The 27,238-nt window shown below is 46.4% G+C and overlaps 1 protein-coding gene across 1 annotated transcript in view; it reads right to left on the reverse strand.

Moving 5' to 3' along the window:
- Positions 1 to 26,849, reverse strand: part of LOC115318729 (lysosomal acid phosphatase-like) — a 118,658-nt gene extending 91,809 nt beyond the window's left edge. The window contains exon 1 of the mRNA XM_040221932.1: positions 26,736 to 26,849. Within this exon, the coding sequence (XP_040077866.1) occupies positions 26,736 to 26,849 (114 nt within the window). The remainder of the gene's footprint in view (positions 1 to 26,735) is intronic.
- Between the last annotated feature and the right edge of the window lie 389 nt (positions 26,850 to 27,238).

The raw sequence follows: 27,238 nt of genomic DNA on the forward strand, positions 1-27,238 counted from the left end.
GAGGAACATAAACCTAGAACCAGCCGTCGCATCCAGGGACAGGATTCTGAATTAGGTTTGCTGCTGAGCGGCCCGAAGCCGAAGAAGACAACTATGGCCAAACAATCGCAGCCGCCGGCCGCTTCTGCCGTCCTATACCTGACCGTCGCACGCCGGACTCCGACGCCTTTCCACGGGACGCCCACGAGGACATAAAGGACTGGCTGCAACACTATGAACGTGTGGCAAGCCATAATGGGTGGAAAGTTGAGCATTGCTTGCAAAACCTCTACTTCTTGCTCGAAGGGACTGCGAGATACTGACTGGAGAAGCACGACGCTTTTTGGTGGTGTGTAAGCAAGAACTGAAGAAGACGCTCACCAGCCAACACCGACGTGAGAGGGCCGAAGACGTTCTTCCAATAAGGACCCAAGGCCCAAATGAGAGCATCACTAGCTTCGTCGAGGAGGGTCTTCGCCAGAGCGCCCGCTCCGATCCTCAGGTTACAGAGGAGAAGAAGCTGCGACGCGTGATGAGGGGTGTGAAGAGCGAAATATTCGGCGGCCTTATCCGCAATCCACCGAAAACAGTTGATGAGTTCGTCACGAAGGCGACAAACATGGAACGGGCCCTCCTCGCACGCGCCAGACACTACCAGCGACACCGTGGAGTAACTACTCTGGCGACATTCGGCTCCGACCTTGGTACCACCCTCCCCGGCGTCCGTGACACCATCCTTTAATTCGCCCAGGAGGAGCTAAAGAAGCTGCTGCCCACTGCCGCACGTTCGGCATCGCTCTCCATCGCCGAAGTCGTGCGGGAAGACGTCCAGAAAGCCATTCAACCAGAAGTTCCCATCGTCGTGGCAGTCCCCGAGGAACCCACGTTGACCTACGCCGCAGTGGCCCGACGGCCACCGCCTCCTCTTCGCGGCTATGTTGCGCCGCCCTGACGTCAATCTCCTGCGCCGCAGAAGGACCGACGTCACGACGACGAGGTCCAGTACGCCTGCGAGGAGCCCCGCGCACCCCGGAAGACCGACGTGTGGCGACCGCCCGACCGATGCCCTCTGTGCTTCCACTGCGGGGAAGCAGACCACACCTAGAGCCGATGTCCATACCAACGACTCGGGCTGCGTGGGTTCCACTTGAACCGCCCGCGACCCCGTTCTGACAAACGCCCTCGGGAGGTCGACGAGTATCTGCAACGACCTCAGCCCCCGAACCTGCGTCCCGCCGAGAGTTCCGGTCGCCGTCCCCGCGACGTCCAACTTCACCAATGCCGACCCCGACATAAAAGCCTGTCGCCCCCTCCCTCATTCTCCGGGGAAACTAGGCGCGGCCACCCCTGGAGGTGGAGTTGCCGAAGAGGACCGACTCCTAGATCCTCCATGAAGGTCGCAGGGCCTCCACCCGAGCGCCACCAGAGATCGAAACGACGCTCCTTGAACGGTGAAAAATAACCTAAACGTTTTTTATCGACGGCCACGACGCATCGGCACTCGTTGACACCGGAGCAGACTACTAAGTCTTGATTGGGAGGCTCTTTCGCTGCCCATGAAAAGTGACAACGCCGTGGGAAGGCCCTCAAATACGAACCGCCGGCGGGAAGCTCATCACACCGGTCGGGATCTGCACTGCTCGCGTCGAAATCCACAGGGAGACGTCCCCTGTCAAGTTCGTCACTGTGCAAGACTGATTGAGGGACGTTATCCTCGGAATGGACTTTCTTCGCGAGTATGCCGCCGTCATCGACATCGGAGGAAACCGGCTGACGCTACGAAAACCCGCTACCCCACTGGAGGAACCCAAAGCGACGCCACTCGCAGTCCAGGTCTTCGCAAACCACGAGAACTTACCGTGGTCGAGTGCTTTTGTGCACGTCGGGATTGATGAGGCTTTCTGCGGTGAGGTTCTGCTGGAGGGAAGCCTCCAGTTACTTCTGAGAAGAGGGATCGGCGTCGCAAAGGGCATCGCGCAGCTCCAAGACGGACGCACTGTTGCACTCTTAACAAACTTCCGACAGGAGGCTCAGCACCTTACGAAAGACACCGCTGTGGGTCAAGCCGAAGAACTCCCGGACTTACCCGCAATCGCCGGAATAACGCAAGACCTCTCTTCGTGGCCACACAAGACAACGCCGCCTTCGCAGTTCGACATCAATCCAACCCTGTCTACCCCCAGCGACGGCAACTCAGTGACCTTCTCGCCGAGTTCAGTGCGGTCTTCTCCGCGTCGTCAAAGGAGCGCCAAACGACGGTAGCGAAACATCGAATTAGTACTGATGATGACGCGCTTCCTGTTCATCAGTCGCCGTATTGTGTTTGTGAAAGAGAGAGAAGTCATCCAGAAGCAGGTCCAAGAAATGCTCAACGACAACATCGTCCAACCCTTAAACAGTTCGTGGGCTTCACCGGTAGTCCTGGTGAAAAAGAAAAACAGGACTCTTCGGTTCTGCGTGGACTATCGTCGGCTGAACACCGTGACAATAAGGACGTCTACCCGCTTCCTCGCATCGACGACAGTCTGGGCCGACTGCGCCACGCCCGATACTTTTCGTCGATGGACCTGCAGAGTGGGCACTGGCAGATCGAGGTCGACGGACGGGATCGTGAGAAGCCTGGCCTTCGTCACTCCGGACAGACTGTACGAATTTGAAGTGATGCCGTTCGAACTGTGCACAGCACCGGCCATGTTTCAACGCGTAATAGACACCGTTCTTTCCGGCTTGACATGGCAAAGCTGTCTCGTTCATTTCAACGACGTCGTGGTATTCGCAAGCGACTTCGACGAGCACCTGACACGTTTGCGAGCCGTGTTACAGGCAACCCAGAATGCTGGTCTGACACTAAAGCCGTTAGAATGTCGGTTCGTTTAAGGCGAGCTTAAATTGCTAGGCCATGTCGTAAGTGCTCAGGGGTAAGCCCTGATCTTGCAAACACATCGTCTGTTGCCGAATTTCTGAAGCCATCAGAAAAGAAAGCCGTAAGAAGATTTCTTGGGCTGTGCGATTACTACAGACATTTCGTTCGCAATTTTTCCAAGATTTCTGCACCGCTCCCGCATCTGACGAAGGACGACGTGAACTTTCAGTGGGGGGAGCAGCAAGAACAAGCGTTCGACGAACTGAAGGAAAGACTCCAGTCGCCCCCTATCCTCCGACACTTCGATCCAGCAGCGGAAACGGAAGTTCACACGGGCGCCAGCAACGCCGGACTCGGCGCGCTACTCGCCCAAGGAGAAGACGGAGCAGAGAGGGTGATCGTTTACGCAAGCCGGGCACTGTCCGAGGCAGAGAAAAATTACCCAACGACCGACAAGGAATATCTCACTGCCATCTGGGCGTTACCCAAGTTCCGTCCGTACCTGTACGAGATCCCGTTCCGCGTTGTCACGGACCACCACGTTACGCTCTCTTTTGGCTCGCAAACCTCAAGGGCCCGTCAGGACGCCTCGCTCGATGGAGTCTTCGACTGCGATAATTCGACGTAACAATTGTGCATAGGTCTGGCCGCAAGCATAACGACGCGGATTGTTTGTCTAGGGCCCCAGTCGAATCTCCTCTCGAAAGTATTCACGACGACGATGACGCCCGTTTTCTCGGCGCAGTTAGAGGTACCGACTTGGGAGATCTTCAACGTCACAACCCGGAACTTCGTGCCGTGATCGACCAACTCGAAGGTCAAGGAAGTTCAGTTCCGCGAGTCTTGGCCCGAGACTTGTCAAGATTCGTCCTGCGGCGAGGCGTGCTCTTCAACAGCTTCGGAACGAGCAACCTTGCTTGGCTGCTGGTCGTTCCTGCCAGCCTGCGAGAAGAAATCTTTCAAGCATGCCACGACAACCCGACAGGTGGACACCTTGGCTACAGCAGGACGCTCGCCCGGATTCGTGACAAGTACTACTGACCGAGACTCACGAAAACAGTCTTTCTGTACACACGGTTATGCCATCAGTGCTGACGACGTAAAAGGCCTCCGACGAAGCCAGCAGGACTCCTGAAGCCGATATCTGCCCCGACTACACCCTTCCAGCAGGTTGGAATGGATTTACTTGGTTCCGTTCCCAACATCGCCGCAAGGAAACCGGCGGATTGTCGTCTATCTGAACTACGAAGTTCTTCCCGACGGAACGCGCCCATCTGCAAGACAACACCCACGACCCGAACTGGTGCACGTCGTCCGGCTCAAGCTGTATTACGAACGATAGAACTTTGGACTCTTGTCTAAAAGTGAACTGTGAACTTTGAATTGTGGCTCGCGACTCTGCTATCCTTTTGTTGTGGACTTCTGTTTTCTGCAGCATCGGGACGATGCACCTTTTAAAAAGGGGGAATAATGCCGCGCCCGCAGCTGACCAAGGAGGCAGCGCGCTCGTGGCCTATCGTTACCTCGCTTGCCTTCCACGCAAAAAGCCAAGGCTAATGTCTGGTCGCGGATACAATTTTTTTTTTACTCCTTATTGTGATGTTATGGTATGTTCGAGAACCGTGCTGCTGATTCGAGGTTAGAAAGCTCTGTGCGCGAACCTTCTGCGTCGATTGTTCCAGAAGCTCACGCGTGTGCAAAATGAGCTCCGCGCGGCAAGCCACAGTCAGTCTCGCCCCGTCGTTCGATCTTGTTGTTACACCGACTTCGACGCCCGCGAAGCTCTGTTGTTATCTTCTGTTGTCTTTTTATTTATGTATCTATTTTTGGGCAAACGTTCGCCCCGGTAAACCTTTCAGTTTCCTCTGTTATTCTTTGTTTCGCCACCTCGTCATTCGTTACAAGGAAACCGCAGGTGTTTGAGTTTCACTCACTGAGGAGTGAACTTTGAAAACAACACGCCATATTTGTTTTCTTCAAAGCCCGTCAAAGTCACCTTGAAACCCTTATACGGATTTTCGTTCTCTTTATGTCGTCGCAAATAAACTGCGTATTCGAAATATGTCGCGTTGGCGATATCCCCTCTTCGGCAAAAAACAACAACAACAACAAAAAACAAAATACACGAGTAGTCCAAAAATAACAGCTTATCTTTTAAGATAACGAATATTTTTTTTAACAGATGCTGCCCTAAATGGCGAACTATTTCTTCAAGACAAATTCAGATGCTGCCCTAAATTGGGGACTATTTCTTCGATACATATGCGTACTGACATGCAATGATTGCGAGAAAAGCAGGTTCTGTTGCATTTTTTTTTTTTTTTTGTTCTTAAATTTTGTACCAGCAAAGAGGCCGAGGAGGAAACTGATGTACCGTTTTCGATCGAATAAATGAAAACCGGGTTCTGGCCCGCGGATAGAAACTACGAGTCGGAGAAAGCTGAAACACCTGTGCCACGGGGGACGGCGATAGGATGCGAAAGTTCCAAAACACTATCTGGATCATGACATAAAAGAAAAACGAATTCTGTTTTTTGAGCCGTCTTCCTCCTAAACCTACTTTTGTAATGTGTGTTATAGCTACAGCAGCTTGCCAATTGTGTAATTCGCAATTATTGTTGCGTCGTTGTCGTTACTGCTCAGCCTCATGAGGTCGATCCTTAAGGTTTTCATGGTACGTGTTTTCCGCTTTCTATCGATTCCGCACCCGTGCCTTGTCCCCATTTCGTCTCTGACAAACCTTCCAAGTCTATACCACCTAAGAGGCAAGGCCTTCGTATGACGCCATCGTTAGTGAATCCCCGACCCACCTGAAGCGGCAAGCCCGTTAAAACTTGACGAGTGTCGCCGCAAGACCGGCAGCGGCTTGGCGTTTGCGTGTGCTGGCGTCCTGCTCGCTCCGAGACGCCGCGAAGTAGGCGCTGGCGGCGATGCCGACGACACCTGCAGGCGGCGCTGCATGGATCCATTAGTGATGACGGTTGGAGGATAAAGACGAAACGGCTTGTCTTCTAGGAGGTATTGCCTCAGCCCGCACTGAAATTCGCGCTCTTCGTACTCACTGCGCATTTTCCCGAGTCTGACCATACGGCGTGCAAGTTCGTCAGATCGGATGGTCGTGTGCACGTGCGCTGGCAAAAACGGGGTGCCGACTACACCCAACAACGGGTATCAACTGAGGGGTAGAGAAAGAGACGAGAGCACGCGGGGACCAGAACATATACAGTAGCATCGTGCGGTGCAAGTGACAGCAACGCAGGCGAGGCGAGAAAGAGCAAGCACTATATAGGAGGGCTGGTGACAAGGAGAGAAACCAGTCTTCTCTAGCGTTCCTAGTGCTTGAATGTAAACATGTTCGACAGAGACCTGTCTGGTTAGAAAATAAGTAGGCTAACTGAAAAATTGAATATTTAACCAAGTTTGAATAAAAAACAAAACACCCTACGTTTCGGGACCAGCTCTGTCCCTTGGTCATGGGCGACTATGGGTTGGCCGAATCTTCTTTGTCGTCTTCATCTATATCATCCTGAAGATCCTCATCTTCATCTCCATCAAGAATATCCAGCTCTGGAACCCGGTTCGGAAGGTTGCACCCGTGTTTTTCCGTGAAGCGACGAAGTCTTATAGATATATACGCTTGGGAGAGTGCCCGATGATCTGTTGACGTTTACTTTTCGTGACCACTGATACCTGGTATGTTGTGCGATGGTAAGATTTGAAGTTCACGCACCTGCCGATGTGCGTAGGCTTCTGAACATCGAGAAAGTACGTTTGTTTAAATTATTCTGCACACTGACATTCGAAAACGGGAGAGCGCCATCTTTCTCGCGCTCTACAATGAACTGGATTGCGTGTTCGACCAAATTTAGGTGTTGGGCACGAACCATGTCTGTATCTCGACGGAGGAATCTCTCCAAAAGGAGGTGTGCAAGATCAAGGCCAATCTTCAAAACAACGGATACACTATAAGATTTATCAACCGAATATACAAGAAGCAGCACCGTTCCGGTCTTTCCACGGCCCCGGCCCCTTCGAGCCGTATTTGCCTGCCAAACATAAGGAACGTTAGCGAGACCATCGGACGCACCCTTCGCAATTATGAAATCGCGGCCACTCACAGACCATGGACTACCATCCGCCTTCGACTCCCACTTCCCAAAGACAGACCGGGAAAGGAGAACTCTCAAGCTCTCGTCTACCGCATCCCATGCGCGGACTGCCCTGCAGCCTATGTGGGGGAAAAGAAAAAAACTTCCTGGAACGCATCCCCCGCCACAGATACGACGTTAAGAAGAACGACGTCCAAACCAGTGCCCTCGCTAAACACGCCGAAAAACGTGGTCACAGCCTGTCTTTCGACAAGAGCGAGATTCTGGCCACGGAAAAACACATGAAGATAAAAATTATTAAGATGACATAGTTGAAGACGACAAAGAAGATTCTTATAACCCATAGTCACCCTTGACCAAGGGACTGAGCTGGTCCCGATACGTAGGTTATTTTGTGTTTTTATTCAAACTTAATATGTAGAACCGTTTCTGGACTTATCGAGGCGTGTATGCTGTACTGTTTGACATGCGGGCGTATGTAAGTGGTTTATGGTCGGTAGGCAAACGAGACTCTCACGCTTAAATGAAGTGTCTAGAGTGTCGTGTAGCGACATAAACGGCGAGAAGTTTTCGACCAAAAGTGATGTTCCGCCCTATCTTGGTGCTCAGGTGCTCCAAAAAGAAGGCGATAGGAATCCAAGTGTTGTCAACGAGTCGTTTTTGGACGACTCTAACAGCTGTGTCTGAGGCGCCTACAATGTGAGAGGTGGAAGCGTCTTTGCTAGCGTGCATCAGCATGGTGATGCTTGCAATGGCTTCCTTGACAGCTGTAAACATGTCACCTGTTTGTGGTGTCCATTTGTGTAACGTTTTTTTTTTTTTTTGTTCTTTTTTTTTGTGGGTGTTGGAGCAAGTCGTACAACGGTTGAGAAATCTGGGTGCAGTGAGGAATGAAACTATGATAAAAGTTGACCAGCCCAAGCAATTTCGAAGTTTTGTGGCAGTTGGCGGACGCGGAAAAGTACAAATAATGGCCACTTTGCCGGGTAGTGTTCGTATTCCTTGAGAAAAAAACGTCATGCTTAAGAGAATCCAGTTCCTGGACCCCGAACTCTCACCTCATTGCATTTTCCACGAAGCCATCAACAGTCAGTCGCGTGAACAGCTGTTCAAGATGAGTGGGATGTGCTTCGGGTGTGGAGCTGAAGACCAGGATGTCGTCCAGGCATGCAAATCGGAAAGACAGCGGAAGAAGGACTTGGCCTACGAACTTCTGAAATGTTTGGGATGCATTACGAACACTGAAGGGAGTCCGCCGGAATTCATACAATCCGAACGGGATTGTGACTGCCGTTTTAGGCACGTCTTCCGGCTCGACGGGAATATGATGAAATGTTTTAAATATGTCGTTTTGCTCACCATCGTCGCACTTAGTGGTAGTCCACCGAAGTCTTGAAAATGAGGTACGGGATAGCGATTAGGCGCCGTAGCGAGATTGAGAGCTCAATAATGTCAACATGCTAGCCAGACTCCCACTTTCTTTAGCTTCACGTGAATAGACCGATCTCACGAGGAGTTGCGCGACGCCACCGCTGCCACGGTGCATTCTGGTACCTGTAGTTCTCCCCAGTTTTCCGGCCGCGTCGGCGCGCATTGTACGCCCGTCGTTTGGAAATTTTCGGGTTAGCGCGAGACTTTTAGCCAGGTGTTGACTCATTGTTTTTAATCGATGGCTTCACATGTTGTATGCCACGGAGCTATAAAGACAGCACCAGGCAAAAAGGCCTCGGATATTATGTCCTCCCGCAAGAAAGGAGCATGGCAAAGAAAGGTCGACAGAGCCGGACAGAGCGGCAGGTAAAATAGCGTTTTACGATTTGTTTCGCGATTTGCTTCATAATTTATATCCATTATTGCACGTCAGCTAAAATATGTAAGATTACAGGGCACGAGACATAGAGCGTGCCGAAGTGTTCCGTAAGATGGAATCTCTCTGACCGTTTGCTCCATAGCGGGTTGGTCTATCTCAAATAGGACCTCCGCACTGCTTTGCGGACGCCGTTTTTAGTACACCTCTTACTCGTTGTATTTTTGTGGTTATAACTGTTATTGCGACGACATGTTTCAAGCACAACTGTGCTTCAAAAGATCAGAACAATCACTAAAAAAGAGCAGAGATTCCCGATATGCACCACTTGATATAAAACAACTTTTTCGGAAGCAGCCTTCAGTTTTTTTTTTTCATACCAACGCGAAAAGATTACATAAAGCAATTTTCAAGTGCAACACGTGCTTACCGCCAAAAATGTAACAAACGAACCTCATCCATTTTGTGGTGGTCTATTAGGCTGGCGTTACTGATCCATTCTGCACTAGCACCAGTCGAGACCGCTGAAAAAAAGCTTCCCCCATCAGGCGACTGTTAGCGTTCGGATCTTGCGGAAACAAAATAAAATTGAATGGAAACTGTGCACGAAAAATCGTCTCCACCCCAAGCTTTCAGGTATCTGGCATGGTTGCTTCTTTTTGGTAGATGCCAATTATTACGGCGCGTCAGGCATGGCCTTTCTGTAGATCAGTTCTTTGTGTGCAGGCTTCTCCCGATCTTTCATCTAAACTCTGTCGCACAGGCTGTCGACCAGAATCAAACAACTTCTAGAAAACTATCGCTGACCGAGAAAGTCTATTTAGCTCCTCTTACTTCATTTTTCATTTTCATTTTCATTTTATTCACCTCAAGGGCGTCCGATGGACGCATTACATGAGGGGAAATTCAAAACAAATAACAAAGGTTTTTTTTTTTTTTTTTTTTAAAAAAAAGAGAAACAGAATAGCAAAACACAGAAACGTGTTTTGCTATTCTGTTTGCTATTGATGGCTGATCAAACGTTATGCACAAGACTGAGCACCACCAAGCTCAGTTTTTCATCACATTTGATGCTGTTCCGTGGTGCTACACCGAGCCGATGGTCCCTCGAATTTTTTGTTATTTGCTATTGCACTATATGTTGACTTGTTTGCAAGGTGATTGAGACATCCGAGGAGTCGGAATGCTCGAGTAATAGCGCCGTTGTTTTTTTATTTTGTTTTTTTTTCCACGGCCGCAGTGGGATTACCACGTGAACGGCAGTGGGCTCACGCGTTCACGAAGACGAAAAAGCAGACGACGACGAAGCAGACGACAAAGCGACTCTAAAGCGATAAGACGACTGAAACTGCTTTTCTGCTCTTGCTGAGGAAAGTAAGGCATCACAAACAACACAATCTTATGAAGTAAAAACATATGCAAGAGAATCAAGGCGATACCGGGGCGTGCCAAATGATAATCTATGATGATGTAGGTACGCGCAGCCGTATGGAGCCGTGAAGCCGAGAAAGGATGACTACAAGTATCATGGCGGCGGCACCACTTCCGGAATGCGCGCGGCTGCGCAGTTCGCTTGGTGACATCGGTCTATTGCTGAGGACCATGGACTCGAAGATCGGCGAGCGTACCCAAGCTCTAGCATATGCTCAAACTTGTGTTTGGCGATTCAAAGTCGTTGGAGCGGAAGGCATCGCGGTCATACGAAAATTAGAGCGCCTGTGGTTTTGATGTGGTGGGAAATTGTGTGCTGAATCAGCTCTTGAACGTTGTTCGGCGTAAACACGGAGAAAACGTTGTCTGTGATATGTTTTCACTGAGAATCGATCTGCGCTCGTGGGGAAAAAGGATTCACTGAAGGTGTCATCGATACCAGCACTTGGACCTAAAGTTCCATCTCGGCATCAGTGCGCCGGTATCATGGCAAATAAAGAGTGAGCTGAAATCTATTTTTCGGCCGCCGAACTTCAGCAAAAACAGAGATTCAGTATACTTTTCGCTAGAATCCGATGTCTAAAGTTATCGGCTTTAGTGCGTACGCCTTTATTGCAGATTCACTGACCACTTGCGGGGTTGGAGCCTTTTGGCGAGACGATCTTGCGGCGTAGGTGAACTATGCTATCCTCTGCTTCAGTGTCAACAACGTAACAATTTTTGTTAAGTGGTTGGTAGAGTAAAAAATAAAGAAAATGCTCCTGAATAATGTTGGGTCTCCCAAGATTTGCCGCCTTCCGTTAGTGCCCATGCCGTTTCCCAAATAGAAACATGGTGGTCGGCAGGCTCGAGCGGCGTTTATAATAGCAGAGATGGTGCCCGCCCTCCGGTCTGTCACTGGAAGCGCTGTTTGGGGAGTCGTATTGGTGGTCGACATTGACCAGACACTTTGTTTTAGTTTAGAAAGTGCTGTTTGTGTTTCGATCTAGTGGGACGTTGCCGGATGTTCCGAAATTCGTGACTGAGGTCGTCGAGTTTCTTTTCGATGCATGTTATAGGCTCCCATGAAATATGTGCTCTGAAGCTGTGTGTCGAAGTTAGGAATTAAAACATGGGATGCCGGGCTCGCCAACTTGTGGTGGACAGGTGAAACACCAGGCAAGTGCACGTACATCGATCATCTGGTCTGTGACGAAAGCCAATGCAGTGATTCCGTGGTCATAGTGGTCAATGTTTCTCGCACTTGATGAGATAGGTGCCCTAGGAAACGTTCACGCAAAATAGACATTGGCGTTGCTATCTCATTGTCTCGTGGAGTTGTTTTATTTGTCTGAGGAGCTGTGTGGGCTACAGGATTGGGCAGTATCGCGATACAAACGTATTGCGATATTATTTTAGAAATACAGTATGTATTTATATTTCTGTACCGCAATACAATTTTTCAACTGTATTTTGTATTTCTGTATCCAAACAAATTTTCTGATATATTCCTGGTATCGGTATACAATTACGGCCGATGCACTATGTTAGAATTTTAAAATAAATGCTGACCTCCACAAAGAGGGTTAAGACCAAGTTTAGTCAGGACGTCTCTTTTCTGATCACACATGACGCCCCTCTTTATTGTGCAAAAGTTAGCAAATATTTCGCCACGTTTTTGGCGATCGATATCAGTCAATTTTAAAAGTTGAAGGCGCTGTCGGCGCGCCGAACTAACAAATAAAAGGGTACGGCTTTCTTGAAATTCATTCCACGTTGACGTTATATATTTCACTGCTTAAAGCGGAAACCAGTATGGACATAATTATAGAGTCTCCTTGATGTTATTTGGGAGGAAACAAAACTGGTTTGGGTGCCCTGGGACTTTGTCTCAGAAAGATAAAAGATTCCGAAATGAAACCATGCTCGAACCACGAAGAAAAAATCACTTGGTTCCCTTACTGCTTCCCGAAATACAAGATGTATTTGCGGTAAATATGATTCCAGATTAACTGATGCTGAAACATGCAGTGAGAACTCGCTTGCTCGTTTAAAAACAAAATCTTTTTATACAAGAGCATGCTTCGTTTTGTTCTTGGTATGCTCTAAGTGGTGCACCAAAACAACCAAAATAAATTTTATATCATAATACTTTTTTTTTAAATGTATTTTGATACGTATAGCGATACAATTTTATAAATGTATTTCAGTATCAGTATTTTAGTTGTTTGTTCCATTGTATTTTCATATACTTTAAATTGAATTTCTGCCCAACCATGGTGGGTTTCCTGTCACCCAGTTCAACAGCTGTCAGCAGCTGCTGGAGACGTCGGGGTTTAAACTCGTTTCTTCACCTTATGAGTTCGGTACGGAAAGTTTCGTACTGCTGACCCACCGGTGGGGTGTGTAGGATGTCGCGGATAATGGCCGCGGTCGACTTGAAAGGGTTGGGACTGCTTAGTCTAACTATTTAAGAGACGATGTTATCCAACGTTTGCGAAATATCGACTCGGCGATTGGGAACAAGAGTTCTTAATCGGGGCAGTGGTCGCTACTACTGTACTGGACGTTCCAGCGGGAGTCGAATCGCCGTGAGTGTTCATTGTGTCTATGGTCGATGCCGTGCCTCAACTGTCAAACGCCCTTGTGTACTTGCATATTTTATGGATCAATCAGCTGTGTTTTAATGCTGTCTACTATCAAACTGCTGCTCCTTGCTTCGGGAGATGTCGAAAGTAACCAAGGTTGTAGTTAATTTCAAAAACAAATTGCAAAAAAAATGGCATCGATGTCGGTTCTTCCGAAAATTGAGCAGGGGCAGTTGATTCTCTTACCGGAGTTAACATTGTAAAAGCCAAAAAGCAGACAGTGGATGAGAAAATAGAATTATTATCGTCTAAAGTACGGGCTATGGAAACCGACTTAACAGTAATCAAAACGCTAAGGGAGGACCTGCGTGCTGATGACTTCGCCAAAAAAAAAAAAATATATCGCAGCAAGTGTCACAACATGCCTTACTGCAAGATAGTATCGAAAATCGGTCTCTACGGAACTTAATTTTTTATAATGTACTAGATTCCGAGAATGAATCATGGTCTGTTTTTGAACAAAAGGTTATAAAACTGTATCGTGATAGCCTCGGTTGTACTCTCAAACCTTCCACTATTGAGCGTGTTCATAGGCTGGGCGCTTTCAGTGATGAACGTAGCAGACCAATATTAGTGAAATGTTTGTCTTTCAAGACGTAGCAAGAGCGTTTGCTTGGGAGTCCGAAGCTTAAAAACACATTGTGTAGTCGTAGTGAAAACCGCTCGCCTCAAGTCCGGATGGAGCATATGAAACGACTCGATCTTTTTCTAAACAAAAACCTGCTCTTCAAGCTCAGATTGAATAAACTTTCGATTGGGCGAAACTCATGCATCAATGATATAGATTCCCAAACCGTCGTCGAATGTAATCGATAGCAATTACAAACTCTTTCTGTGACATTGTTAGGGTCAGTCAATAACATTACATTTTATTTTGTTATAAACTCCCTTAGCGTTCGATAGAAATCTGATGACCTGGCTACTCTTACCTCAGTCACCAAACCGGACGTTCTTATTGGAACTGATTTAGGGCTTGACCCATATGTTCTTAACACTGTCTCCCTCTGAACTTTAATGTCTACCGCAACGATAGATATTACACAGGGGTGGTGTATTTTCGCTTGTTTGTCAAAGCTTGCAGAGCATTCCTGTAGATATTACCAGCGTGTCTTGTGAAATGGTGTAATCTAAAATTTTCCTTTCCTGATCAGAATACTTACCTGTTAATTCATTTTATAAGCCCCCTCGTGCACTGCTCAACCCCTAACCACAGTGTTTAATGAACTTTCTGTTGTTTGCGCCGTGTTATGTTTCTATGGGTGGCGATTTTAATCTACCAGATGTTTCTTGGAGAGATCACCGTCCCGTGATTAATAAATTGTCGTCGCTCTATGCAACACTTTTGGAGAATATCAATGACTCCGATTTGTGTCAGTTTGTTACTGAACCCACAAAAGTTGGCGTTAGTCGTTCAAGTGTTTTCGATGTTTTGTTACTTAAAGGCCTGCAATCATATTTAAGCGTCTACTTCTTTTGCGGTTTCCACGTCTCTTGGGGTTCCGGCAAGCTGGTGGGCATGGAGAGAGTAACTAAATATCAGTGCGTTATATTTTAACCGGACGACGCGGAAACATCTTGCACCTACGGGGGCGACCTACGGCACCGAAAGTGCCCGAAATGTGAGGTATTTGGTCGAGGGCTTACTACTGGTCAGAGCCTCTAAAAGCTTGTTTTTAGTCGAAATACAAAATATAAGTGGTGCGAGCCGTTTCAGTTACATATGAAAGTAGTTTTCGTTCAGTATTTTAGATCAGAAAAGAAATAAATGCAGTTTATAAAGTCCAGAAAACAGAAACGACCCATCGACATACCCGCCACCAAGCGGTAAAACAGGCGGCGCATACTAGAAAGGAATAGTGGGATCAGGCTCCGAGAAGCGGCGAGCGTGTGAAAGGTCCCTTCTGTACGCGGCGGCGCTGCGGTCGTTTACGAACTCGAGGATCCAACCGGTTCCGAGCGTTCCGAAGGTCTTCGACGCAGGTTTGGCTTACAGTTTAGCCTTTTCGCAGCATGGCAGCGCGAAGTGGCTTCCGTTCTGAACTGATCTTTTCCCCGTGTTTGCTGTTGTTTCTGGCCAATGAAGTGTCATGCCGTATTAGTGTTTCACTGCGCCGCAAATGCAATGCGAGCTGCCCTGGCTGCCCGCTTCATACAGCCTATCCAGAACATGATTTAGTGGCGCCCTTTCGAGCCGTCGACACGAAGTGCGGCAGCCGTGAGCACTTGCTGAGCTCACCAACCCTCTTCTAGTTCCCGGCCATTCAAGCAACCACGGATGTCATGAAGGAGGTTATTTTTTGCTTGTTTTTGTAATTCTAATTTGCCTATATCTTTGAAAATAAGCGAAATTGCAGAAAAAAAAATTCACTAAGTTACTACGTTTAGTGCGCTCAGGTTCGGTGCAAATTAAAAACCAGTAAAACAAGTAATTGCAGGGCCCCTTGAACCCACAAAAGATGGCGGCAGTCCTTCAAATGTTTTAGATATCCTTCTTTGTGATATAATCAGATCGATAACATATCTTTGAATTGTTGGAGGAAGAAGCGACCATAAAGCAGTTGTAGCGTCCCTGAAATGTTCGGAAGTGCCCAGATACGAAAGCCCACCGAAACAGACATACATGTTCAAGAGAGAGGATTACGCTTGTATCGGTTTTGATAGAATTGATTTCTGTCTGATTTTGAAGTGCAGAGTGTGTCTATTGATTGACCACCATGTTGAATATCATTAAAACAAATACAGGAATTGGTAGATATTTATGTTCCAACGAATATATTCAGCTCGAAATGTAAGCAAGATAAGCCTTGGATGAATTCGGAAATCAGGCGGTGAATAAACAGGAAAAAATGTGTTTTGGCACGATATAAAAGCAATCACGATTCACTGATCCTAAAGCAGCTTACATATTGTCAAAGATAGCCAGAGCAAAAATAAAAGAAGGCAGAATTTGAATACTTTTTTTAAAACATGATAATAAACCTTAAGGCCCGTTCACACTCTTGCGACCGATTACGACTGAGAGAGACGAGATCTCTTAAAGGGTAACTGCAAAGAAAAAAAAGTTTTTTTTTAAACAGCCTACTTGGGACAAGCATGTCACAAAACAAATGTTCCGCGAAAAAAATGATTTTTTTTTATCAATATTTACGCCACAGGACGTAATTTAGTAGAGTCAGAACCTCTCCACATTTGAAACTCCCGCTCTTTCGACCCCCGCGGAAGAGGAGTACGCCCCGCCCCTCACTCTCCTTGCGTTGCGGAGTTGAACGGCGCAGCGACTCGACTTCCGGCAAGATCTGGCAACTACGCCAGGCCGCGGTATTGTTTTGGTTGTTATGGTTTGACGCGGTTTGCGAGCACATGTAGCGAAGACGTGACCGGAGAAGTGCCCCTGTGACGTTCCCGGAAGACGGAAAGTATCGTTCGTAATCGTCATGCGCGCTTTGAAAGCGAAGGGAGTCACAGAATCCACGAGTGCGCAACCACAAGCCAAGGTTCACGACAGCGCTGCGTTGGTTTCGGCGATCTCGTTCTGTTTGGTGCAACACGGCGATGCGACAGAGCTGAAACGTTCGTGGTGTGTGCGGTGCTAACACGGAGCGCAAATTGGTTGTTGTGGGGTTGACGTTCAACCAGATAAGTCCCGTCGTCGTCAGCTGATCCAGTCAAACTGGTCCGGGAGGACGCTGGGAGCGTTTTTAAAAGTAAATCTGCCTCGTTCTGTTTCAAAATGTGGAAGTTTCCCGACGCATACCGTGAGTGAAAAGCTGCGGGCGTTTTCAACAAAATTACGTCGTTTTAATTGAACAATGGACTCCGAATAGTTGTCCTAAATCTGCCGTTTTTATGCTTCGTGTTGCATCGTGCGGTGCGAATAAATTTGGGCACGATTTCGTACCTGCCTACAGATGCATGAACTGAGACCATTTTTACGTAGTGGACATAGTGCTTTTTTATTTTCTGTCTAGTCGCGGACGTTAGGTGCACACGGGGCGAATCTCGACGGCCTCCAGAGCGATATGACGAGAACGTAACTAGACACGCTGGTCGCTACGCGAACGCCCGATTGCCTCCAGCCAAATAGCATTCCTTTCGGGGCGACATGGCTGCTGGGAGGCTCACTGTCGGGATCACGCATCTGACATCTCCGAAAAGTCAGCATTTGCACGCGCAAACAAGCAAAACAAACAAAAAAAAAAAAAAAAAAAGCACGCTAAGCAAGCAAAGAGGAAGACGAAAGAACCGCGCTATGAAAGCCAAAACCCCGCGTCGCTTCCTATCACTAACACCTGCGACAGCTGCTAAACACACACTACTTCACTTCAAGAAGTACCTGGGTCAGTACGAAACGACGAAACACTGATCACTTCGGCGAAACGATTAGTCGAGGTAGGCGAGACAGGCGGGAGCAGAGGCTTCGGCGGCCATGAAAGAATGGCGAAGCTTCTGTTTGTATGAATCCAAACGGAAGTGCCCGTCTTGTAAACCTTTTGTAAAGAATAATAACTCTCATCACATGGGTTATTCTTTAAACGTAAAAATATGCCGCTCAAAAGGAAATTGTAAAACATATAACAAAGGCTTAACAACCAAGATCTAAGCTGTCAATCAAACTCTTAGCCAATGAGAACCTTTTGGGATTGACGTCACATAATCACAACTTCGTGGCGCGCGATTTAAAACGGACGAAATAGCCGCAAACTAAAATGAGTGTCACGCAATAAATATTGCTGTAAAAAATGTTTTTTCTCGCGGAAAAATTGTTCTTTGACATGCTTGTCCCAATTAGGCTATTTAAAAAAAAAAAACTTTTTTTTTTAGAACGAGGGAACACACTGGCATTGTGGTGCCATCTATGCGGTGACCCTGGAACTGCATTTCACAAGAGCGAAGGTTTTGCGGGATTTCCGAGGTCAAATGTGCGTAATATCCATAGAAAGGCTCGTTTATAACATTGACAAAAGATTTTCGAGCCAAGAAAAAAAGAATAATGCGCGAGAAATAAAAAAAAAAAAAAATATGCCGGACCGCCGAGTTTACATTGCTTCCCAATAGATGGCGCCGGTGTGTTCTCTGGTTTAAGAAGTTTTAAGGAACCCAGGTTTAAGAGGTCGCAAGAGTGTGAACGGACCTTTAGCACTGTCACGGAGAGTTCTGGAAGTATGTAACATCACAACGTAAACATCTGGCTGGCGTCCTTGCCCGTCTGGTTGATGATAATCTCGTAACAGACGATGACGTTAAGGCAGCCGCTTTCGGTAGACACTTAACGTCTGTTTTAATTTTTTGCGGCTACATCCCTACCTTAGAATTTTGATAAAGTTAGCAGTAAAATGAATTATCTTACCTTGGATCATAACGGCGTAAAAAAAATACTAGACAATACAATATTTTAAAAAAACTCATGGACCGGATGGAATTGTAAATATTATAAAGAAACCTTCTACTGATATTATAGCGGCGTGCGTATTGATATTTACGAATTCGCTAGAAAGTGGACGTGTGCCTGATGATTTGAAATTGAGAAATGTAGTTTCCTAACATAAGAACGGCAGCAATAGTGTGGACACCTACAGCCCCATTTCCCTAGCGAGTCAAAGGTGCAAAAAACATGAAACACATAATTTATTCTAACCTTATAAGTCATTTAAATAGCAATCACTTTTGATCCTCAGTTCAGCACGGCATCCGCGCAGGGATATTATGTAACACGCAACTGTTTGAAATTTTTTACGACCTTGCCTGTGCATTTGATAAACGTTGTCAAACTAATTGTGGTTTTCTGGATTTCAGGAAAGCTTTTGATGTAGGTAGTCACATCCTTTTACTGCATACACTATGTAGTCTAAAAATCGATGCAAATGTTGTGCAGTGAATAGCCAATTATCTCGACGCAAGGAAACAGCGTGTCATCATAAATGGAGCTCCTTCATCGTATGTAGAAATAACTTCAAGTGTTTCATACGGCTATGTTTTAGGCCCTCTACTATTTAATAATATGTAATAATGATATCACGCATGAAATTCCATCGAGTATCAGGTTGTATGCTGACAACTGCATTTCATACGTACAAGTGTCCAAAAATGGTGGCGTTAAAAGTCTACAGAGATTTAAATGAGATAATAGAGTGTGTGCGATAAATGTAAAATTTATCCCTAATTAAAAAAGCTAATCAGACAACGTACTGTAACGGTCATCTACTCATCTAATGTCCGCCAAGCTCCCTCAAATATTCTGTGAAAATGACATCGGCCTATCTATCGCGTTATTATTGTGCTGATGTCGAAAAGTGCACAACATAGATATAAATATATATATATACATATACCCGTTACTATCATTTGAGTACGCCTACTGCAAGCACTGAAAGTAGACCTTTAGTATACTTAAGTGCACTTCCTGTATACTGATTTTGAACTACTTTTTTACCCCGAGCACTGCAATTCTACTGCATATATACTAGTTTTTTACGGACGAGTATACTTTCAGTCCACCGCTATTTTTACAGAAGGTATACTTTAAGTACAATTGAAATATAAATTCATTACGAAGACCACACTGAAAGCATACTTTTAGTATACTTCAATGCACTTCTAGTATACTAATTTTGAACGACTTTTCACCAAGGGAAGCCACAGTCAGTCCCGCCCCAGCGTTCGATCCTGTTGTTACGCCGACTTCGACGCCCGCGACGCTTTGTTGTTATTTTCTGTTTCTTTTCCTCTTGTTTTGGCCACAAGTTCGCTCCAGTAACCTTTCAGTTTCCTCTGTTATTCTTTGTTTCGAAACCTTGTCATTAGTGACAAGGAAACCGCAGGTGTTTGAGTGACACTCACCAGGGAGTGAACTTTCAAAACAACAATCCAGAATTTTTTTCTTCAAAGCCCGTCAAAGTCAGCTTGAAACCCTTATACGCATTTTCCTTGTCTTCATGTCGTCGTAAAAAAAGCCGCGTATTCGAAATATGTTGCGTTGGCGATATCCTCTCTTCGGCAAAAACATACGAGTAATACAAAAATTAAAAGCTTTCCTTTTAACATAACGAATATTTTTGTTTATCAGATGCTGCCCTAAAATGCGGACTTGCGTCCGAAATTTAGGAAAAAACAAGTTCCGTTGCATTTTGTTGTTCTTAATGTGTGTACCAGCAAAGAGGCCGAGGCGGAAACTGATGTACCATGTTCGATCAAACAAATGAAACCCGAATTCTGGCCAGCGTAAATAAACTACGAATCGGAGAAAGCTGGAACACCTGTTCCACCGGGGATGGGGACAGAATGCGAAAGTTCAAAAACATTATCTGGATCAAAACATAAAAGAAAAACAAATTCTTTTTCTTTTTTTTCTTTTTTTTTGAGCCGACTTCCTCCTAAGCCTACTTTTGTAACGTGTGTTATAGCCGCAGCAGCTTGCAGATTGCGTACTTCGCTATTATTGTTGCGTCGTTGTCGTTACTGCACAGCCTCATGAGCTCGATCCTTAAGGTTTTTATGGTGTTTTCCGCTCTCTATCGATTCCGCACCCGTGCCTTGTTCGCATTTCGTCTCCGACGAACGTTCTCAGTCAATACCACCTCAGAGGCAAGGTCTGCGTATGACGACATCGTTAGTGAATCTCCGACCCGCCCGAAGCGGCAAGCCCGCTAAACCTCGACGAGTGTCGCCGCAAGACCGGAAGAGGCTTGGCGTTGCCGTATGTTGGCGTGGTGCTCGCTCCGTGACGCCGCGAAGTAGGCACTGGCGGCGATGCTGACGATACCTGTAGGCGGCGCTGCATGGATCACTAGTGATGACGGTTGGGGAATAAAGAAGAAACGGCTTGTCTTCTAGGAGATATTGCCTCAGCGCGCAATGAAACTCGCGCTCTTCGGACTGACTGCGCACTTTCCCGAGTCTAACCATACGGCGTGCAAGTTCGTCAGATCGGATCGTCGTGTGCACGTGCGCCAGCAAAAAGGGGGTGTCGATTACAGCCAACAACTCATATACGGGTAGCAACAGAGGGATAGAGAATGAGACGAGAGCGCGCGGGGACGAGAACATCAACAGTAGTATCGTGCGGCACGAGGGGCAGCAACGCCAGGCGTGGGGAGAAAGCGCAAGCACTAGGAAGGCTGGTGACGAGGAGAGAAACCTGTCTTCTCTAACGTTCCTAGTGCTTGAATGTAAACTTGTTCGATAAAGATCTGTCTGGTTAGAAAATAAATAGGCTGACTGAAAAATTTGATATTTAACCAAGTTAGAATAAAAGCAAAATACCCCACGTTTCGGGACCAGCTCTCTCTCTCCCTTGGTCATGGGTGGCTATATATGGTTTGGGCGAATCTTCTTTGTCGTCGTCATCTATATCATCCTAATGATCCTCATCTTCATTTCCATCAAGAATATCTAGCTGTGGAACCCGGTTTGGAAGGTTGCGCCCGTGTTTTTCCGTGAAGCGACGACGTCCTGAGACATACACGCTTGGGAGAGCGCCCAATGATCTGTTGACGTTTACTTTTTTGACCACTGACACTTTGTGTGATGTAGGATGGTAAGACTTGAAGTCAAGGCACCTGCTGGTGTGCGTAGGCTTGTTGTACATCTAGAAAGTACGCTTGTTTAAATTGTTGTTCACACTGACATCCGAAAACGGGAGAGCGCTATCTTTCTCGCGCTCAACTTTAAACTGGATCGCGGGTTCGACCGAATTTAGGTGTTGGTAAAGACGGTCGATTTCAGTCGTCTTAATGACGTAAAAGTAGTCGTCAACGTAGCGTAGAAAGATAGTCGGTTTTGGCACGAACCATGCCTGTATGCTCGACAGAAGAATCTCTCCAAAGGAGGTGTGCAAGATCAAGGCCGATCTTCAAAACAACGGATACACTATGCGATGTATCAACCCAATATACAAGAAGCTGCACCGTCCCGGTCTCTGCCCGGTCCCGGCCCCTTCGAGCCGTATTTGCCTGCCATACATAAGGAACGTTAGCGAGACCATCGGACGCAACCTTCGCAAGTATGGAATCGCGGTCACTCACAGACCATTGACAACCCTCCGTCTCCGACTTCCACTTCCCAAAGACAGACCGGGAAAGGAGAAGTCTCAAGCTCTCGTCTACCGCATCCCATGTGCGGAGTCTCCTGCAGCCTATGTGGGAGAAACGAAGAGCTTCCTCGAACGCATCCGCCTCCACAAATAAGTCGTGAAGAAGAACGACGTCCAAACCAGTGCCCTCGTTGAACACGCCGAAAAACTTCGTCACAGCAGCGTGTCTTTCGACGAGAGCGAGATTCTGGCCACGGAAAAACACTGACGTCGACGTCTGCACCTGGAACCTTGGTATATCCAAGCAACAAAAGAAAACGCCAACAAGTCATCGGCCACTCTCCCAAGCGTATATATCTCAGGATTTCGTCGCTTCTTGGAAAAACACGGGCGCAACCTTCCGAACAGGGTTCCAGCGCTAGATATTCTTTGTGGAGATCAAGATAAAGACCATTAAGATGACATCGATGAAGACGACAAAGAAGATTCGTCCAACCTATAGTAACGCGTGACCAAGGAACGGAGCTGGTCCCGAAACGTAGGGCATTTTGTTTTTTATTCAAACCTAATTAAGGATTCAATTTTTGTTCTGACAGCCTAGTTCCTAGTGCTCCACCTTTCTCCTCTCGCTCTTCGTTGGTTTCCTCTCCCGTCCCGCCCTCCGAGTGCGCGCCCTCTCTCGCTTCGCCTGGCGTCGCCTTCGCCTGCACTGCACACAAGCAGTGACACGGAGTATAGGTGGAATGCAGGACATTCGGCTGATTTGCGTTAGACAGAGCGATGGCAGCGCCGAAAGCTTTCTTCGTGAGCTCGCTACCTTGGCGGTTGGCTTCTCTCTGCTCTTTCGTTCTTACCTCCTTCCTGTATGTCTCTCCGGGGAACGTGGGCCAGTATTTTCGTGGGCAATCCACGACCCGTAATTGGCTAAATCGCGGAACATAGAAGAGAACGGCAACCCCGTCCGGGTAGCAATGAGTTGCTGTCATGCAGATGGTGCGCTATTCTCCAGATTGACTTCATCAAAAATAGTTCATTTATTTTGAGCAAAATGTTTCTAACTGCATTTCTGAGAGAACCCTTAAACGGAGCTCTGAATGATCATGGTGGAATCTGGGAAAAAATTTACTTCAACTGTTAAATCCATTTCGTTTACTCCCATATAGAAAATGGACGATTTGCTAGGATATAAAGCTTGCGAAAGTGCAGCTTGACGAAGCCCTTTACTCTACAGGCAGATCAGTCAGCGGGATATAATTACAATATTTAAAACAGAAGAAAAAACATTTATGCACCACACCAAGAAATATGTTAATATGAGGATAATATTTCATGCCGTGTATTCTTATCAAAAGTCTTTGTCCCCGTACTAGTATAAAACAGACACCATTGCAATCTGCATAACTTTAGGAAAAGCACCAGTCGAGAACGACAAATTGAAGATGTGTGTGAGACAAGGTAAAATGATTTCAAGAACGTATCTTATTGGTTGCACCTGCATTTCAACAAAATTGGTGCACTTATTGTTTTGAGGTGTGAAAACGCCGAGTGTATATCGCTCTCGTACTTGCTGGACCCCCCCCCCCCCCCCCCTGACTTCAATTCCTGGGGAAACCCCTGATGTTGTGTTTTTACAAATTACGTTACTTCTATTTTCATTACGAAACATTCTGTAATAATATGAACATTTCGCTCTCCTTAGCATGCTGATTATCTTGTTTCGACAGTTTTTAAAAGTTTGAAACACACATAGGTCTTTATATAGTGTTCAAAAACGCGCAGGGAGCTTGTTTCTATTGGTTATAATTCATAGTATATTTTTGGTTAACCATGGTTTCGTAGACGTTTTAGATATATTACCTTTCTGGGATTAAAACAATATTTATATATAGAATCGAACTGATTAATAAAGCAATAGTCCGCTTCATCAGCCGAGTTCCTTGAGAGCACCACAATATAAATTTTAGATGCCACGCAGTACCTGAAAATATCTAGTGTTTGAACGTTAACGACTTCAGGGGCCTTCCCGAAATAATCTAAATCAGCAAAAAATAAAATTGAAGATGGTGACTGATATCAGAATACACTACACCAGTAGAGAGTCGAGTCTAAGTTATGTTTGTGATACGTAAGTCCAGGAACCTTTCACCGAATGAAGTAACACAAGTAGGACAAGTGATTATATAAAATAAACCAAAAGACTGAAACAAAGTAGAAAATTCAACTTGACGAGCAGAAACAAAATTCATAATAATATTGAAATCACCACCTAAAATTATTTTATAATTGTTGTCACCAACAAATCGAAATACAGTTTCAATAAAAATTAAAAAAAGCAGATAAGTAAGTTTTTTTATCAAATACTATTCTTAGAAACTTGTGTTCCTCCTTTACAGATATAGCAAAATCATTTAAGTGCAATACTGGATCTGGAGACAGGCCACGTAGGAGTGAATAGGGAACATAGACTGTCTTTTCGGGAAAGAGCCTGAAGCCATTTTGATCAGCCCACCTGTACATCTTATTGATTGTGAGCTGCAATTGCCGTTCAGAGCTGGACAATTTACAAGAGGAAACCTATATCTGCGCATCATTCACATACAGAAAATAGGATACAGATACTGGTATAACTTGAGCCAGACTATTAATATTCACAGCAAAGAGTGTAACGCTTAATACTCCACCCTAGGGGGACGCCATTCTCCTGGAGAAAAACATTTGACAGGACGGAGCCCAAACGCACTTGGAAGGTTCAACCCGTCAAGAAACTTTGAATGCAGCGAAGCATGCGACCTCGGACACTATATGAGTAGAAGTCTCGAAGGATCTCATGTCTTAAGCGTTTCGTAGGTCAAAAAAGACAGAAACACAGAGCTGGCGATGGACAAATGCTTCCCGAATAAAAGTTTCCAAGCGGACAAGGTGATCTACCGCGGAGCCGCCCGCTCGGAAGATACATTGATTTCTATCAAACACACCCTCCGCCTCTAAAAAATGTACAAGACGGCGATTAACGAGCCTCTAATATGTTTCGCCCTTGCAGCTGGTCAATGGAATTGGGCGGTTGCTCGTCGGTAAGGAGGGGTCTTTGTTAGGTTTCAGTAGAGGGATTATATGTGCCTTTTTCCAACAGTCAGGAGAACAAGCAGCATCCCACAGTTAGTTGAAAAATGTGAGTAAATTGTTTAAAGATTCAGGCGACAGTCTCCTTAGCATCTCGTATTGAATCCTATCCGGCCCAGCCGCAGATTCTTTTTTGACGCCAAGAGCCAATTCAAGCTCACACCGTGTAAATGGCTTGTTATAAGGGACACCCTGAGCACCAGAAAAAGAAATAGCTTGTTTTTCTAGAAAGGTAGAGGAACGAAGGGGCAAAAGTGGCCTGCCCTACTGAAAAAAAAAAAAAAAAAAAAAAAAACATTCGAAATTTGAACGGGAGGCAAACTGGGAAAACCGTTTAATCAAACGGGTTGCAAACTTGTCGACCCTTTCAGATCAAACGTGATCATGAGATATGGGTAGCCGTTCAAAACGGTTCTCATTTGAAACGGTGTCCGTTTGAAACGGTACCCGTTTGATGCGGTACCCGTTTGATGCGCTTGCCCATTCGACCTGGCACGTAACCACACATTTGAAAGCGCCCTTCGGATATTCCGGCAAATTCTTAGTTAGCCCTGAATGGTTATCGTCTGGAAGAGTGGATATCTTGAATTTATTTAAGGCGTCCCGAAATTGATAAACATATTTATAACATGTAAGAAACTTGCAGGAAAAAAAATGAAAGACGTCTACAGTCCCCTGTAACACCGAATTAGAGCGCAGCTCTTGAGGAGGAAAAGGGGAAGGTCCCCTCCTCTTTTCCTCCCTCTACAGTCCCCTCCTCTTTTCCTCCCATCTAGCGGAAAATATTTCCGCTAAATTTAGCCGGGAGCTTTTTCCGCTAAATTTAGCGGGGAATATATTTATTTTTTCTTTGCTAAATTTAGTGGGGAAAATATTCCGCTGCATTAACCGGGGAATTTTTTGCGCTAAATTTAGCGCAAAATTTTTCCGCTACATTTAGCGGGTATTTTTTCTGCTAAGTTTAACGGGAAATATTTCTCGCTAACTTTAGCGGGAAAATTCGTTCCGCTCAATTTGGCGGGGAAAATTTTCGGCTGAACTGGGCGGGGAAATGTTTACGCTAATTTTAGCGGGGAATTGTTCCGCTAAATTGAGCGGGGAAATATTTTCCGCTAAATTTGGCGGGGAAGCATTTCCGTGAAGTTTGGCGGGAAATCTTTCCGCTATACATATCGGGGAATTTTTACCGCTAAATTTAACGGGAAAAAATTTCTGCTATATTTAGCGGGGAAAATTTCCCCTAGGTTAGCGGGGAAATTTGCCCATAATGCACCGCGCGGTTACGCCGACGCCGCTCATGCCAGAAACGGGCGCCTAAGAGTTGCGCTCTAAAATGTACTCGCACATGTGATTACAAATAGGCAGGAAAACGGACACAAAAAATTGTTTTCAATTCTCCTAAAAGTTTATTACATACAACCTATTCTGTACACTCTTAGTGCGGTAACGGCTAATGAAACGGCTACAGCCTATTTAGGCGTGACATACAGTGTATTTCGGCATGAAAAGAGAGTGACCCTGAAAGTAGCCATGACGGTCCAGCGTTTCCACGTCATCTTAGACCACTTAGGCGTTACAACATCATTTATAGCCGTGACATTAAGAGCTCCTCACATCATTGGCGTTACAAGCTGTTTGTCACGCTGATAATGTAACGCCGATAGAACGAGTAACGGCTAAATTCAGAGCACAAAAATAATAAACGTACAATTTCAAAGTTCGAGTCACGCCGGAGGCAGCGTGCATTGGCGGTGCTACGAGCAAAACAAACCCATAAAGCACCGGCCCCGGGGCCCGAGCACGGTTGACCTTGAAGGTCTGGCGCGAGAGCACACGGTTTAACGACGGCTATCATGACGAAACGTGTTAAGAGGGACCTCTCCATTATACCTTTTACAGGGGGAAGGAGGTGGCGGTGGAGTCGGCAACTCCGCGATTTTTGGACTAGCCCACGGCTTCTTTTTTCGCCACGACAAGGCGCGCAACGGAGTGTCGGACTCAGATTCGGTGCCTCGCGGCCTCGCCATTGTCTTTGTCTCCGAACTTACGGACCGGAAGGAAGAGTTGCACTCCGATGTACACGTCCGCAATCATTCGTGGCGTAGTGCGCTGCCATTGTTGCCATGAAGGTTCCGACCGTCAGGAGTTTATGAGAGAGAGAGGTGGCCCCAGTGGAAATGGGAACGTTCCATCTCCGCTCGGCTGGTGCTTATACTGTGGTCACGCGCCTGCAAGCCATGGGCGTCTTGAGTTTTTAGGTGAGCGCTTGGCCGT

This window comes from Ixodes scapularis, unplaced genomic scaffold (genome assembly GCF_016920785.2).
Source record: "Ixodes scapularis isolate PalLabHiFi unplaced genomic scaffold, ASM1692078v2 PGA_scaffold2__306_contigs__length_199485367, whole genome shotgun sequence".
In the NCBI taxonomy this organism is placed as follows: domain Eukaryota; kingdom Metazoa; phylum Arthropoda; class Arachnida; order Ixodida; family Ixodidae; genus Ixodes; species Ixodes scapularis.